The 16,339-nt window shown below is 52.9% G+C and overlaps 1 protein-coding gene across 7 annotated transcripts in view; it reads right to left on the bottom strand.

The window, feature by feature from the left end:
* Nucleotides 1-16,339, bottom strand: part of ELMO1 (engulfment and cell motility 1) — a 376,252-nt gene that overhangs the window by 179,277 nt on the left and 180,636 nt on the right. For all 7 annotated transcript variants that reach the window (XM_043975135.1, XM_043975136.1, XM_043975137.1 and 4 more), the window contains 2 exons: nt 14,992-15,096; nt 7,559-7,667 (listed from right to left, as the gene is read on the bottom strand). In XM_043975135.1, the coding sequence (XP_043831070.1) occupies nt 7,559-7,667; nt 14,992-15,096 (214 nt within the window). The remainder of the gene's footprint in view (nt 1-7,558; nt 7,668-14,991; nt 15,097-16,339) is intronic.

Here is a 16,339-nt window from a genome sequence, read left to right as displayed (position 1 = left end):
AGTCAGGAATACCTGAGTTCAAATCCGGCCTCAGACACTTAACACTTACTAGCTGTGTGACCCTGGGCAAGTCACTTAACCCCAATTGCCTCACTAAAAAAAAAAAAAAAAAAAAGAAGGAAGGCATTCTTAACAACGAAAGATGGGGCTTCTTGGTTTCAGAATCACAACAGATGCTACTTCAGTACCGTCCAGCAAGGGGGAGGGGGAGGGCTGGATGGATCAGGGTTCAATGAGAATTCCTTAGGAGGATGCTACGGCACAACAAAGGCCAGGTGTGTGGCTGTTTCTCCCATTTGCAGGCAAGCCCCTCCTTTTACAGGTAAGGGCACTGGGGCCTACAGAGGAAAGTGATTTAGATGACAGATTAGAGGTTCTCCAGGAGCCATCTGATCCAAATCCTTCATTTTATAGATGAGGAAACTGAGACCGAGGGAAGGAAAGTGACTTGTCCAACGTCATCACAATCTTGCCTCTGAGATAAATGTGTTTTTAGTGGCTTTTTTAGGGGTGTCCTGTCTCTGGACAAGAGTCCAAACTTCAACAATTCTCCTATTTAACCTAGGAAAGGAATGCTGGAGGGATGAGGGGAGCACTGGCCCTGGAGTCAAAGAGATCTGGGTTCAAGTCCAACCTCGAACACAGCCTCAATCTGTGACCTGGGCAAGTCAGGCCTCCGGCTGGCCCCGGGCATTGTGCTAAAACTCTGGATTGCGGAGCACTTGTTGATCTCCATCAGCGGATGAAGCTTCCACTGCAAAGGCTTCAGCAACCAACAGAATCAGGAGAAAAACCCCAAAGCGGTGGCCTGGGGATCCCCTAACACTGCGGGTGCTAACAACACACACAGGAAGCTCAGCGTCAGTGCCAACAGAACAACAGGAAGGAGAGGAAAACGGGCTGTGGATCTGCCATGTGATGTAGCCAAGCCAACCTTCGTCATTTGCAGGGGGCTGCCCTCCTCCTGCACAGGGGCCGGCTGCCAACCTTGGATCATTTCTGGCCATGCACTGGGTCACTTCCTCACCGAAGTTCTCAGTAAAACGCCCACAGGGAGGTAGGAAAGCAGCGGGGAGAGCATCATGAGGCTTTCCCATTTCTCTGCACTAGCCCAATAACTCCGACAGCGACGGCACAACTGCCCCTGATTCTAAGCCAGTCAAGACCGTGGACTTACAAAGAAGCTGCCCGCCATTTCTACAGTTCTGTCTTGGTCTCAGTTTCCAGATAAGAGTCTCATTTGGTGAACAGCACCCCTACTGGTGAAGCTCGTTACTGCAACCCAACTCTATCAGACATTGACAATCCCTATCTGTAGCCCGTGTGACTTGTATGATTCCTATCTGCGTCTTCCCATCCGTCCTCTCCAGGGAGCCGCTTGGCATCTCGCTCTAGACTAGGCAGGAGGCTCATGGCCATGGAGCACAAAGGTGGCCCACTGCCCGCTTCCCCCAGGGTTCCTGTGGTTTTCACCATGAGACCGTGACTTCACTATGTTACTCACCTGGCACATTCCTAAAGAAGTCTCAGTGCTATCAGTTGTTATGGGCAACTGAACATCGGCTAGTGAGTGGGGGGAAATGACAGCAAAAGAGAAGTCTGCGCCAGCCCCCATATGGCTCTCATTTTAGTTTGAAAGACGAATGTGATTTTGCCTTCCCCTTTTCAGATCAGAGCCAGGATTCAGAGAGAAAGATATTGAGACACGGCTGGGGAAAGGGGATATCTGGACACTCCCTGACAGGTCCAGAGAGCAGGGCCTGCCTTGAAGGTACCATCTGACCTCAAGAGATCCTGCTTGTTTTCAATGCAATCAATCAATCACAGGTCTGGGTCCCGCCCTCCTCCCTGTCCTTATACTCTATCCTATTTCTGAGGCTCAGTCGGCCCTTTCTGTCGAGAGATCTCCCAAGGAGGAGTGCTGAATATCCCATGGACCCAGATGGAACTGACTGTCCTGGACGTGAGAACCGGCAGAACAGGACCACAGAGCCCAGTGGGCTGAGCAGGGGCTTGATTAGACAGCCACAAAGGGGCCCCGGGGCTCAGAAGGGCGGGTGAAGAAGCCAAGGTTACCTGTGAGTTGAGGAAGATACCACGGTGCTCATGGGAGCAACAAGGCTCCTTCTTCTACCCCCACCCCCAGCTCTCCAGGTTAATTCCATGAGAAACAAGAACTGTGGATGAACAGCTCTTCCCAGCACCGTGCCTGTCACTCTCAATATCCCTGCCGGCTGGACCCTCCTTTCCCACCCATTAAACTCTTGCTCAGGGTCAACTCGTACAAGGCACAGGGCTTGGGCTGCAGCCTGGGCAGGGCTGGCCTCATCTCCCAGGGCCAGGAGGGAGCTGCAAGGAAACAAATCAGCCTCCTGCCTGACAAGGAGGCCCCATCCGACGCCAAAGAAATGGTCCCCTCTGGGATGGGCATTCACAGAGGACCATTCACTGGGTCAGGCCCGGAAGGGACCTTGGACGTCAACCATTCATTCTATAGCCAAGGAAACCGAGGCCCAGAGTGCTGAAGCAGGTGCCCATGATCACACAGGCTGTGAGGGGCCAGGCGCAGGGACTCCCAGTTCCATGGCCTCCCATCTCCCCTCCACCATGGTAGCCTGGGACAGCCCCGCCCAGACCCTTGCTAGAACACAAGCTCTAGAACAGGAAGGAGGATCCCCCACATGCACATATTCACTCAGCTAACATGCCTGGCTCAGTGCTAGGCACCCTGGGGCTTGAGAAATAGGTAAGAGAGTCATCATTGTACTTACACTCTACCTGGGGAGAAGAGGAAACTCCCATAAAAAATTAAACTGTAATCAGAGAGCGCTCGCCAGGCAGCAGATGCCAAGCAAGAAGGATGGGAAGTGAGAGGCAGTGGGGATGGAGGAAGGAGAGATCTGAGGATGGGAGATTCAGGGCTGAGAAGGGCCTTGGAGGGTATCTGGTCCAATCTCCAGTTATAGATGAGGAGCAAGGGGTCACACAGGTCATAAGCGCTGGAACTAGGATTTGAACCCAGGCCCCTTGACTCCAGACCCAACCCTCCATCCCCAGTGACCTGGTGGCTCAGCCAATCAGCTGCCTGGGAGGCAGGGGGCTCTGCTCCTGGAGGTCTTCAGATGGCAGTAAGGGGGAAGAAGACTTCTTCAGGAAAGTGTGGAGGGGATTCTTAGCCCTTTGCTGGCCTCTGAAGCACCCTCCTAGCCTGAGGGTGCGACATCAGAGCATTGGCAGGATCTGGGTGATGGGGGGGTAGGGCGGGGGGCTGAGCAAAGGCACCTGGGTAGGAAGGAACATAGAATATCCCAGGGGTTAGGAGGGGAAGGCTAGGCCAGGCCAGAGGACTGGGGGGAGGGGGGGGTCAGGCATTATGGGATGCTGCCACAGACCCACTTCCTGGGCCACTGGACAGCAGCTCCACTCTTGTTGTACAAGTGGCTCTTCCTGCTTCCCTCCCACCTGCCCCCCCTCCCCCCAGAGCTGCAGAGCAAAGGGGGAGGGTCCTCCTTTTTTGCCCAAAGAACAGACAACAAAAGACCGGCTTTTCAATTGTAAATCACAAGTCAGCTTGAATAGGCTTTTTTGCAAGACTGGGAAAAAACTGAGGTGCAAAGAAGGTGTTTGAGTAAAAAGAGTCAGCTGAGCCTAACAATTCAGGGAGTGTGAACAGAGGCAAGATATCGTCTGTCCGACACCCTTCACAGCTTCCTTTGGTGTGAATGCACTGGCTGTCCCGGCTCCACTTTCCATTTGTAAGTATAGACAGAAAGGTGGGAACTCCGGAGTGGCCACACTGGGGATACAGAAAGCCAGAGGCCCAACAGTGCTGGGCGGGGGTGAGCAGAGCTGAGGAGGACCCCAGCCCAACCTTCACCTTGACACAGTAAACAAGAGGATCTGGCCAAGGGTTCAAAGCCTCATGGAAAGTGGAACCGTCTTTGAGGCTAAAAGTGGGTCAGCCAGACAGTGAGAAAAGACACCCATCTCCACCTGGCCAGAGGCATCTCAGGCCGAGCTGCTTCCTCTCGGGCAATCCATCACCCTGGCGTCCTCACCCGTCTTGCCCCTCAATAACATTTCTAACATTCCTGGCATAAAAGAGAAGTTTACTGACCCCTGCTCTGAAATGGGGGGGGGGTAGGGGAGAATGTTTAGCCAGGAGAAGGAAGACTGGGGGGAGACTCAGTGCCTGCCTCAGGGCATCAGGAATCCCAGCCCGAGGGATTAGGACTTGTCAGCTTGGTCCCTGAGGGCAGAACTGACAGCAAGGGAGTGGGGGTATCAAAGAAGCAAAATCCAGCTTCACATATGGCAAATCTTTCTAGTCATGAAAGCTGTCCCAGTGTGGAACAGGCTAGGCTGCCATGCAAGCAACCACTCATGAGAGGCCTTTGAGCAGAGATGGGATAATCCACCAATAAAGGAACGACGTGTAGAGGGGTATGCTTTAGAGAGGATTCCTGTTAAGGTCCGGGCTGGAGCTCTTGACAGGATCAAAGGTCTCATGGAACCAAGACAAAATGTGCCTGGCTGTCACTTCCACCGTTTGCTCCTAGTTCTTCCCCTGGGCCAAGCAGAACAAGTCAGCGCCTCCTGCATGTAATGGTGTGGAACATGTGCACACCTGGGGTGCAGCCCCCAGGGTGCCATCTTCTAGGACGCCATTTTATGGAAGAGCCTTATTCACAGAGAAGTTAGGCCGTCACACCACAAAACCCTTTTAGGAGTGACTGTGGTCACTCGACCCTGGGCATGGGGTCCATACCCCCCCCAAGTCCATTCAGGAGAAGACAGGCCAATGGCTGTCATTTTCTACATCAACACTTGTCATGGTTGGTGCTCTCTGGGGAGCTAAAGTCTATGGTCTTGGCACAGAAGCGCATGTAACCAGATCTTGGCCATGGAGGCCCTAGGCTGTGCAGGAAAAGAATCCATCAATAACCACTTATTAAGCACCTACTATGTGCTGCACACTTCACTAAGCTCACAGTGCAAAAGCAGCCTGGCACCTGCCCATGAACAAGAGGCAAGTCATTCCCATCACTCACTCTATGAATGATACAGAAATAGACAATTATTTAAGTCTCAAAATAGCTTTTCAGGAAGAAAACAATAAAAGCCATGATTCACACATTGGTTGGTGCCCGCCCAGGGCACTGCTGCAGTTTGTTTGTGGCCAAGAGGAAAAGATGGGAAGCTGAGAAGCTGTGCCCAAGGGCATGGCACGTGGGCACAAGGGCTGCCATGAAAAGCAGGGCATAAGTCCAACCTCAGAGTCACGAGCCTGTAGAGGTCGTTTTATGCAATCCTCCTGCTTGACAGTGGAGGAAACTGAGGCCACACCAGTCAGAGAACAAGTTCACCTGAGGAGATGGAACTCTGACCCTTATCTGAGGCCTGCCAGCCTACAGGGTGCCACAGTGAAGTTGGCTGAGTGTGTCTGTCTGCCATCTGAGCAGATGGGGCCCCACTTCTCCCTAAGAGCAGCCATGGCAGCAGGGGGATGGGGCTCTCCAGAAGACCAGGTGTCAGTGTCTCAAAATTGGGCTTGAGATATTCACCCGACAGAGAGAGACAGACAGACAGAGACAAAGAGAGACAGACAGAGACAGAGACAAGAGGGACAGAGAGAAAGAGAGACAGAGAGAGAGACAAGAGAGACAGAGAGACGAGAGGGACAGAGAAAGACAGAGACAGACAGAGACAGAGACACAGAGAGACAGATTTAGCTGAGCCCTGGTCTTTCCCACTCAGGCCACTGAGGCACAGCTAGGGAGGGGAGGATGTCTCTCAGCTGACTCCATCCCAGCTTGCGATGGTAGCAGTGGGCTATTGTTGGCATCCACACCCCTGTGTTCTCCTTGGTGCATAGCCTGAGTCTGGCCACAGGAGAGAACATGCAGAACCCCAGACTCAGGAAGGCCATCTCCAGGGTTATGGGGGAGTATGGGATCTGCATCTGCACCCACCTGGATACAACACCCTCAGATTCTTTAGGGATCCAAGGGAAGGCCCTTGGCATCACGGCTCCCACACCTCCGTGCTCCTGGGGACACCTTCCAGGCCCTGCAGGCTGGTTTGGGGTAGCCCCTGTTACAAGGAGGATTCACACCTAAGCTGGTCATGATAAGCGAAGGCTCTAGCCTGCCCTGGGCACCCCCTGCACCCCAAGGGCCCAGAGGGAGCTGCATTGAGAAGGCTGATCCCTGATGAGTACAAGTGTTAGAAGGGGAGCCTTGTCTCATCAGAACGTTCTGATGCGGGCTGGAAAGGACAAGCCTCCAGAGTCCTCCTCCGAGGCAGGAGTGGTGCTCACTGCTGGGCATCTGGTGAGCCCTCATGTAGGAGCTGCTCAGCCACATGCTGTGCATTTGCCAAGCATGGTTGGCCTAGGAGTCCGGCCAAGGCATTCTGCTTGACCCCCTCCATGTGGAAGGAGTCGCTATCACCACAGGAAGAGGAAGGAGGTAATCATGTTCTCATGGAGGGTGGGTGGGGCCTCCAGTGCAGAAAGGAGGAGGAAAGGTAGGGACACTGCAGAGCCAGGAAGATGAGGAGCCGCCACAGTAGACCGTGGCCTCGCCCGTATCACTGGAGCATCCCTCGTGATTCCCTAATGCTAGCACATAGTAAACGGCTAATAATGCTTGTGCCCAGGGCAGCTGTCTCGTTCCACCTGATTTCCAGGTGGGGAAGCAGAGACCAGAAAAGTGAAGTGACTGGTCTAAGGTGACAAGTGTAGCTGGAAACTCCTGACTGGTCTCTCAGCTTCTAGTCCTGCCCCCTCTTCAATCCATCCAACCCCCCTGGAGTCCCATTGATATTCCTAAAACAGAGAACAGGTCTGGACACTACCCTGCTCCCTACTGATTCTATGAGAAAGGACAAAATCCTCAGACTGCAATTCCCCACGCTGGGAGGCACTTTTCTTTCTGTTCTTATTCCCCTTCACATGATCTCTAGTCTAGTCCTTGGATCCTAGTGTGATTTTAGATTCCACAGGACCATGCTGTCAGTGGACATTCTGATGGCTTAAGGTCAGGAGCAAGAGAGACAGGAAGCGGTGGGGACTCTTAGGGACGACGACCCAAGATCCAAGATCCAAGCCAAGATAGCGTCGCACACTGTGGGAGGTCTCCCTCCACAATTCTCTTAAGAAAAGCGGTCATGAGCTCCCAGGACCACCGAGGCAGAGAATACTGTGCTCCCAGAAAGCACCAGCACCAGCTCTGACCTTCTCTGGGCCTGCCTATTTCCCATCCAGGATTTCCACGCATCCCCCAAAGCAGCCAGGACCTGACTCCACTGAACCTTGGCTATCCATGGGCATGAGTTATCTCAGAATGCTTCTGCCCTCTCCTCTAGGATGATGGGACCCTGCCCCAGCATGGCTACACTGAGCACACCCCACGGCCATCAGTAGCTCCAGAGTGGACGACAGCCCTCTGACCTCAGGGCTGATCGGCAGCAAAGGGCTGAGGGCCAAAGCCACTGCCTTCTCCCCCCCCCCCCCGCCCCCTGCCCCCACACACGGGGGTCTCCCAGGTGGACTCACGCAGCTCTCCCACTTTGAGGATCTCACAGAGCATCTTGGTCAGCTCGATGCTGCTGCGGCCAAAGGGACACTCGTGCTTGTCTTCTCGGCTGCTGTTCTCAAGGACGATCTGTGGGGAGAGACAGAGGGCTCGATGGGGGCTCGAGGCTGAGATGAGGCCTAGGGCTGCACTCTGTGCCCCAGAGGAGAGGGGGCAGGGAGACGTGCTGGGCACCAGGACCCCAGAGCGGCATCTCCCTTCAAGGAGCTCAGGCTTGGGGTATGGCCTCAGGGGCCTTCAGCACCCACAGAGCATGGGCACAGTCGGGCCTCGCAAGGAAGACCCTGCTTGTAATTCTCTCTGCCCTCTGTATTAGGAGCCATCTTTTATGGCGGTGGGTTTTCCCATCCTAGGATGCCATCTTCCGTGGGGCCGTGGACAGCTGTGGGAAAGGGGACAGGTGGGGCGAGATTGTGCTCCGGGGGAAATGGAGCCTCTGCATTAACGCAAAACCCCTTGTTCCCCACAGTGACTGAACAGGAAAAAGAAGCACATGGCTTAGATGTGTCCTTGCTATGCCCAGGAGCCATTACTGACCCAAATGGACCATGAAATGGGAGGCATACAAGCACCGGTGATAGGGGCAGGATCCCAAATGAGGAAACGGTGTAAGAATGGAGAGCTTTGAAGTAAAGAGATGTGAGGAGGCCAGAGGGGAAGAGGGAGGGGAGGGGGGAGGAAGAAGAGGAAGATGGAGGGCAGAGGGGAGAAGAAGAGGAAGATGGAGGGCAGGAGGGGGAGGAAGAAGAGGAAGAAGGAGGGCAGAGGGGGGAAGAAGAGGAAGACAGAAGGCAGAGGAGGGGGAGGAAGATGGAGGGTAGGAGGGGGAGGAAGAAGAGGAAGATGGAGGGCAGAGGGGGGAAGAAGAGGAAGACAGAAGGCAGAGGAGGGGGAGGAAGATGGAGGGTAGGAGGGGGAGGAAGAAGAGGAAGATGGAGGGCAGAGGGGGGAAGAAGAGGAAGATGGGGGCAGGAGGGGGAGTAAGAAGGCAGAGGAAGAGGTGGGGGGGAGGTGATGCCAGCATTCTGTCCTATGAGTTCTTCCCAGAAGAAGAAGGTTTTACACCTTCGGGGACCGGGCCGCTCTGCTGCGATGCCCTCCCTTCCCTCCAGGCTGTGGCCCCCGCCCTGTCACAAGATGCTGTCACCACTGGCTTCCACTGGTGACACTCTCCTCCAAGAGACCCGAAGCCGCAGCTATGCGGCTCTGTGAATTTCCGTGCATCCCTCTCCAAAGCGACACCCGGGAGCCCATCTCCAAAAAGCTGCAGCCCGGGGCGCAGAAGGGGGCGGGGCTCCCTGGGCCCCGCGGGCGACCCCCGGGCCCCCTTGGCTGCATTTCGCCTTACATTAACGGGAGATGAGAATATGGATATCTGTGCATTCAGGCCAATCCGGGCTGGAGATACATTCCGGGATGACGTTTTATTAGCAGGCAAGAAACAAAATGCTAATGGCAGTAATCAATATGGAAATCAGCCTCAGATGGCCACTGGGTCTGTTCTTTGGCGGCCCATCCATCTTCCGCTGTTTACCTCCGGGAGGGAACTCAAGCACCCAACCGGGGGTCCTTCTGGCAGCCAGGCGCCCCCATCAGAGCCACGTGGGTGACGTTCTGTAAGGGGTGGGGCGCAAGCCCCCTATGACCGGCAGGGCGAGGGGAGCTCGTCCCCAGCTGGGCAAGAGAGGGTCCTTTTCTTCCTTAATTCAAGACAGGAACATGTCTACAACGCACTTTGCGATTATGGAACGAGCCACACCCAGCAGAGGCAAAAGGGCGCCCAAAGGCAGGGTCTTCTTCGAAGTCTCTCGTGGGTCTCAGGTTCTGGGGGGAGAACAAGCCCCCACAAACCTAGAGCACCCCGAATGTGTGATTCAGCCCAGCATGCGGTATACACCAACGGGAGATCAAGTATGTACCGCTTCTTCTCCTGCCTGGGCCGCTAGGGGGCGCCATAGTGCACAGATCCCGGGCCTGGAGGCAGGAAGACTCAACTTCCAGAGTTGAAATCTGGCCTCAGACACTTCATCCCATTTGCCTCAGTTTGCTTATCTGTAAAATGGGTTGGAGAAGGAAATGGCAAACCACGCCAGAATCTTTACAAACAACAACAGCAAATGGTGTCAAGGAGAGTGGACACAACTGAAATGACTGAATGACAACAGCTTGTGTCAGGGTCATTGAAAGCTGGTACCAATCAATGGCCTCTAAGCTGACTTAGCTTGGTCTCTAAAAATAAAAGCTCCCCCAATAAATTAACATAAAATAACTGAGCAAAGCTCTAAACCTGTCCCTCCCCAAATGGGTCCCTTCAATCTCTCAACACACATTTATTAAGCACTTGCTGTGTGCCTAATACACCCTGGGCCTGGAATCAGGGTTAGTCAGAATCAGAGCCCACTTGAACCCTAACACTATGTCAGGGATACAAAGGGAGGCATAAACAGTCCTGCCTGAGGAGCTGACAACCCGGGGTGGGGGGACAATGCATACATAATGAGGTGAATACAAGGGATAAACAGTAAATGGAGGAGAACTCTGTAGGAAGGAGCCGGGGAACAGGAAGGGCCTCCTGCAGATGGGGAGACTAGAGCAGCCTCTCAAAGGAGGCCAGGAATTCTTAGAAGAAGGGGAAGGGAGGGAGCATTTCAGGAATGGGGGGTAGGGTGGGGAGCAGGTGGCAGGGCATATGTGCTGCCAAAGTGAACGCTGACATCTCACACAGCATCTTGTATACAGTGGGTGTTTAATAAATGTACAGCATCCTTCTGGTTCAGTCCTCTAGCAGTGCTATTAGAGTACTTTGAGGGGGGGGTGGGAACAGCTAGGTGGTGCAGTGGATAGAACACTGACCCCAGAGTCAGGAGGACCTGTGTTCAAATCCGGCCTCAGACACTTGACACTTACTAGCTGCGTGACCTTGGGCAAGTCACTTAACCCCAATTGCCTCAGCCCCCCCCCCCAAAAATGTAGATAGAGTACTTGTAGATAGTGCCTCATACAGGCATCTAGGTGGAGTCTGGCCATTGACTGAATGATAAGCGTCCTGAGGGGATGACTCCATTTCCCCTGAGCTCTCAGCCTCCTATCACCACATTTACTTGGGTAAAATTGTGCCACCATTGACTCATGCTCCATTTGTACTTGTTAAGGATGCTTAACTAGAGAAGGGAAAACTGACTGGAGGAAATGCAAATACTTGTCTTCACCTGTTTCAAAGGCCGTCCCAGGGAAGGCAACTTGACCTGTTCTGCTTGGCCCCAGAGGACAGAGCCTGAAGCCACGAGTCTAATTGAACATGTGATGAAGTAGAGAATGTGTGAGTTGGGGTAAAGGGACTGGTGGGAAATGAAACAGAGATACAGATGATCGAGACAGAGACCAAGAGACAGACAGATAGACAGGGTGTGTGTGTGTGGGGGGGGGGGAGGATGATGGAGAGAGACACAGAGAGACAGGGATGGAGGGAGATCCTGCTTGTGAAGAGCGCTGGGGTTCGGGTGTCACTCACCCTTCAACCTCCTCTCCCTCTGCCCAAAGGCTTCTGAGCCAGCAGGGAGTGATTTTTCTTAAGACCCATAACTAACAAGCTGAGCATTTGACTTCCTCTACATGTCCACAGGCTGAGACCTTTCTTCCTTCACTAAACATGGCTCTCAGCGGGAGAGGGTGGGGGGTTGTTTGGGGGGGGGGGGGATCACAGGAGGGGCTCCACAGTCCCCCTCCCTCCCCCCAGCTGCTCACTGAGGCTGCACAAGAGGCAGGGGTGCTTGGGAGAGGGCAGGGAGATAAAGGCAAAACTGATGAGCTGAGTGAAGCTGGATCCAGCACCGCTACAGGAGGCTCAGCATTCAGAGCCCACTGAGAAGCAAGTTAAAGAATGGTCCTCATGACATCCTCTCTTCCCAAGACAGGCCGGCTCCTGGTAACAGGCCCATCATCGGGCCGAAGAGGCTCGGCAGAAATGCATTCTTGAGCTCTATCAATGGGGGTGGGGGACTTCCTTGGAGGCAGAGTGGGCCCTCTGTAGGGTCCTGCAGAATTTCGAGGGGCCAGGAGAGGTCAGGTGATTGCCCAGGGTCAGAAGTGGGGTGCAAATCCCAGTACTCCTGGGTCTCTGACTTCCTCCAGGTCCTCTCCAGAAAACTGTAGATTTGGGGTTTTGCTGTTGCTCAGCCTCCCAGAAGTCACCCAGTTGTAGCCAGTGTGAGGAGGGGGTGCCAAAGGGCAGCTCCTTCAGCTCTCCTCGCTCCCATCGCTCTTACACACTCACTCCCCAGGCTCTTGTAGACAGATCATCACCTCTGGGCTTTTTAGGCTGAGAAGACTCACACTGAAGAATTTAAGGAATGAGGATTGAGCGTCTACACTGCCTAAGAGGCTGAGAATTCAGAGTTGCCCAGCCAGGAAGTGCCGGGGGTGGGGGGGGGTGGCATGGGAGGCCAGACCAGCACAGATAAAATCTGGCTCGTGCGGTCTGTTCACAGGCTTCTTCTCCAGAGGCCCGGGGCTTGATGCTAGTGGTGAGAAGTGGGGTCTTTGATACCCCCGACCCCGTGGTCTCAGTACCATCCTGCTGGCTAGGGCTAAGACTCTCCTGCAAGGCTGATTCCCCCTCTAGGCTGGTGACAGCAAGGAATAAGATCATCCCTGCAGCCCTGGGCCTTGGCCAAGGAGACCCCACCACACACAGAAGCCGCTGGATGGTTTTCTCAATTCTCTTGGACAAACAACAAACCCATGTCCAGGCCCCAGAAGACTCAGGTTCTTGTGCCTGCAAACTGACCTGGCCTTCGAATCCCAAGCAGCAGATAACCTCACCTAATAAAGAATGAGAGACCTAGAGATAAATGAACAAATGAACAGGAAGGAGGATGAATAGAGAACAATTAAGTGAACAAACAGATAGCCAGGCAAATAAACCTACAGATAAATAAACCTATAAATGAATAAATAAATGAACAAATAGGAGGATAAATGGAGGGGCAAATAAGAAATGAATGAATGAATGAATGAATGAATGAATGAATGAATGAATGAATGAATGATGGGGGGAGCCTGACAGCTGCCTCTGGCCAGATTTCGGGGACGGGGGAGGAGAGAATGTGTTGGTGGCAGGAGCACAAAAAATGATCTGCCACCAAGCTTTATTCCCATCATTTACTTCGTCATTAACTTTAATTACATGCTCTGAACTGGCCTGTAATTATGGTGCTTGGGACACTGCCAATTTCCCCTTTGGCGTGTGCAAAGCCTCTGCCCCCTCCCCCAGCAGCATTCTGGGCACGGATTTCTCATTTCAGGTCCACAGCAGGGGTCGATGCACAGCCCTGGGCACATGGAGAGCCCTCCTGCAGCTGTGCTCAAGGACCCATCGGAGGCCCAATATCAGCAGCGAGGTCTGATCCCATTTTCTTTTCCTGACTCGCTGCCTGTCCAGGAGAGCAGGGTGGGGAGGGACACCAGGCCCCCTGCAGGGAAGTACACGGAGTGTGTGGTCAGGTCCTTGCTTCCTACTGGAAACATTTGCTTCCCATGTACTTGGGAAGAAGGGCTCCTGGGCCCCACATCCGGGTGACTCATCTCTGGGGCCCTTCAGGAAAAACACTGTCCCTAGTCGATTCATAGGTGCTGATTGACACCACAGTATCGAAAGTTTCTGCAGTGAGGGCCTGGGGTTAGAGGGGGCCTAGGCGCCAAGGACACCTGGTCTGGTGGCCTCAGGGAAATCCTTCAAAGGAGTTCTAAACAAACCAATGAAATCACAGTTCTGGGGGGCAGGGGAGGGGATGGAGGAAGAGGGAAGGAAAACCAGCCCTTCCCTCAGGGAGCATCCACTCCACTAGTTCCTGTGCCAAATCTAACCTAGAGCCTGTGGAGGCTGCAAGGGGATCGGACTGAGCCCTGCCCTCCAAGACTTCGAATTGAACTTCTTACTGTTGGTGTTGCGTCTGACTCTCTGGAGTGGGTTGCTCATTTTACAGATGAAGAAACGAAGGCAAAAGGGGTGAAGTGACTTGCCCAGGGTCACACAGCTAGTCAGTGCCTGAGGCTGGATTTGAATCCAGGGCCTCCCCACTCCAGACCCATGCTCTATCCACTGTGCCACCCAGCTGTTGCACAAGGCACCACAACAAAACAAGCTTCCTTTGCCAGGTGCTCCTTGGGACGGAGGGTCCCTGCTGAACTCTTCCTTCACTCTTAGCGCAGGAGGGGCCGAGTCTTACTCTTCCAGAGTTGCCTTCAGAGTGCGATAGGAGCAGCCACACGAGCACATCCTGAGGCCGGCTCAGCTCTGCCCACCATCGGCCTCCTCTGGAGCTTCAGGGTCTGGCTGTTCCTGAGAGCCAGAGATGCCCTGGAGGAAGGGGCTCAGAGGAGGGGTGTGCGGGCTAGGGGAGGAGCTGCCAGGCCCCACACCAGGCTCACCCACAGTGTCTGCGTAAGAGCGGCATGTGGGTGTGATGGGCGTGACTCGAGAGCATCACAGGGATCACTAGAAGGTGGGGTCTGCCTGGGCTGGAGACCGTGAACCAAGCACCTGCTTGGGGGCTGCAAAGGCCCATTGGGAAGAGCCCATTGGACACAGGTCTCTCAAGAATTCTGCTTCCCAACATCCATCAGGAGAAATGGAGAGATCCCAGTTTCCACATAGCCAACTATCAAGAACCAGTCACCGGGCTCTTTCTCATGGAGACGAAGAGAAAAAGGACCATGACAAGATCATGCAAGAAAGGAAACTTCCCCAAATCAGGAACACTTCTGTTTCCAGGCTGCCCCTCACACAGAGGAGTGTAACGATTGGAATGACGCCACCTGCTGGAGACTTACTGTAGAAGAGTTTCACCCATGAAGCGAAGGTCTTTGAGGGCAAGACCAGGAGTCTTTTCTTTGGCGTCACTTCCTGACGCGGGCTAGTGGGAGGAGGAAGGAGGAGACTGGCGCTGAGTCTTGCTCTCTTTCCTCTGGACTCTGGCGGAGAAGGGAGCTAGAAATGCGCTCTCCCTTTAATAGATAGGAATCTAGGCCTTTCTCTCTCTCTTTACCAAATTCTTAATAAATGCTTAAAAGTCTAACTCTTGCTAAAGCTTATAATTTATTGGCGACCACTCATTAGATATTTTAGACAGTTTAGCTAGAATTTTAGCCTTAACAGGAGGTAATCAGTATAGCTTTAGTAATATGGTTAATAACTAGTATTTGACTTAAGTCAACTCTATTCAACCTGCGGACACCAGAAGCACTCTCTTTATTCTGAGGAATAACTGAGGAATAAGCAGCAAAAAGATTTCTGACCCAAATCTCTGAATTCCTGGTTCTGAGGACAGTTTCTCAAATCTCCCAGACCACGTTCACAGGAAACTCAGGGAAGGGGAAGGGGCCAGGCACTTACCCGGATATACGCATCTTGGTGGTGTTTGGCAAAGTACAGCATATTGTCCAGGGCCAACATTCCCGGGGGAGTCTGGGTGAAGTCCATGGCTGGGTTCACGTGGTTCTGTGGGAAGATAAGGGGGGTGACGTGTCAGCAGCCTTGCACAGAGACATGGTGCTCCCTACCTTCAAAAGGTGGCCCAGGTGAACTGGCTCAGCTTCAGGAAACCCACTGTCTCCCTGGGGCCTCCTCTCGAGAGCACCCCCTGGGAGGTGGGGCTCCTTCTGGAGGACACCCCCAGAATCCTGGGGGGCTTATTCTTATGTTAAGGGAATCTCAAGCTCTACTCTACAGGCTGGACTACAATTGAATCGATCCTGGGCGATCACATAAACAATCAGGGTGCCTACTGTGCACAGAGTATGCTGTTTCAACAATAGAGGAAGACAAAAAGGGCTAAGTCCTTATCCTCAAAGAGCTTACACTCTAGCAGAGGAGATAAGTCATACACAGGAAGAGATGCACTAGAGGGGAGAGACCCTCCATCAGACCAGCCTGGAAAGGAAGGGGCTGAGGACTGAGCGCTCTTCGTGGCGGCCAGCCAGTGTCCAGTGCCACCCCGTGGCAAGGAAGGACTCACTCATTCTAGCCACTGCAGAGGCAAACAGAACGTGAAGAAAAGCTGATGGAAACAGAGACTGAAAAAATGAGAAAGTACAGTCAAAGGGGTAAAATCTGCTTGTTTAAGACGAGCCTGGGATGGAGTTCCAGGTCAGAAGACAACAGCATCAGGGTCCAGGAGCTGACAGAGCTTTAGAGACTGTCAAGTCCAACTCCTCTGTAAGATAAGGAAACTGAGGCACAGAGACAGCCCAGTAATCCGCAGCCATCGGAGGCTGGATTGGGATGTCCACCTTCACCCCAAATTCAGTGTTCCAGACTCTCCCACACTAGCTATTCTTCCCAAATTCTGAGCAGAACATTAGAAAAGAGACCATATTGGTCTTATAGACTAAGAGGAAATGGAGAAAAAACAAAACAAAAAAATCCAAATAATGCAAAAAAAAGAGTAAATAGAAAACCTGCTAAAATAAAACAAGGAAAAGACAAACTGTCAAAGTAGACCTTTAAAGGGAAATGTGGATGGATAATAAAAAAATTTAGAATAGAAACTGGAAAACCTCACCAAAGCATTAGACACTGGAAAAAACAAAACCCAGCACGGTGGAAAAAGAACTAAAAAATGCAATGCTATAAAAGACATATAAAAGCAAAATCAGAAGACTGAAAAATGGGAAGAAAACAACTACAGTTGCTCTCGAAAAGCACTAAACTAGGAAACAAGTACTGATGACTTCAAAATCAT

The sequence above is a fragment of the Dromiciops gliroides genome, chromosome 1 (assembly GCF_019393635.1).
Source record: "Dromiciops gliroides isolate mDroGli1 chromosome 1, mDroGli1.pri, whole genome shotgun sequence".
NCBI classification, from domain to species: Eukaryota; Metazoa; Chordata; class Mammalia; order Microbiotheria; family Microbiotheriidae; genus Dromiciops; species Dromiciops gliroides.
This window is presented reverse-complemented; position numbering and strand designations above follow the sequence as displayed.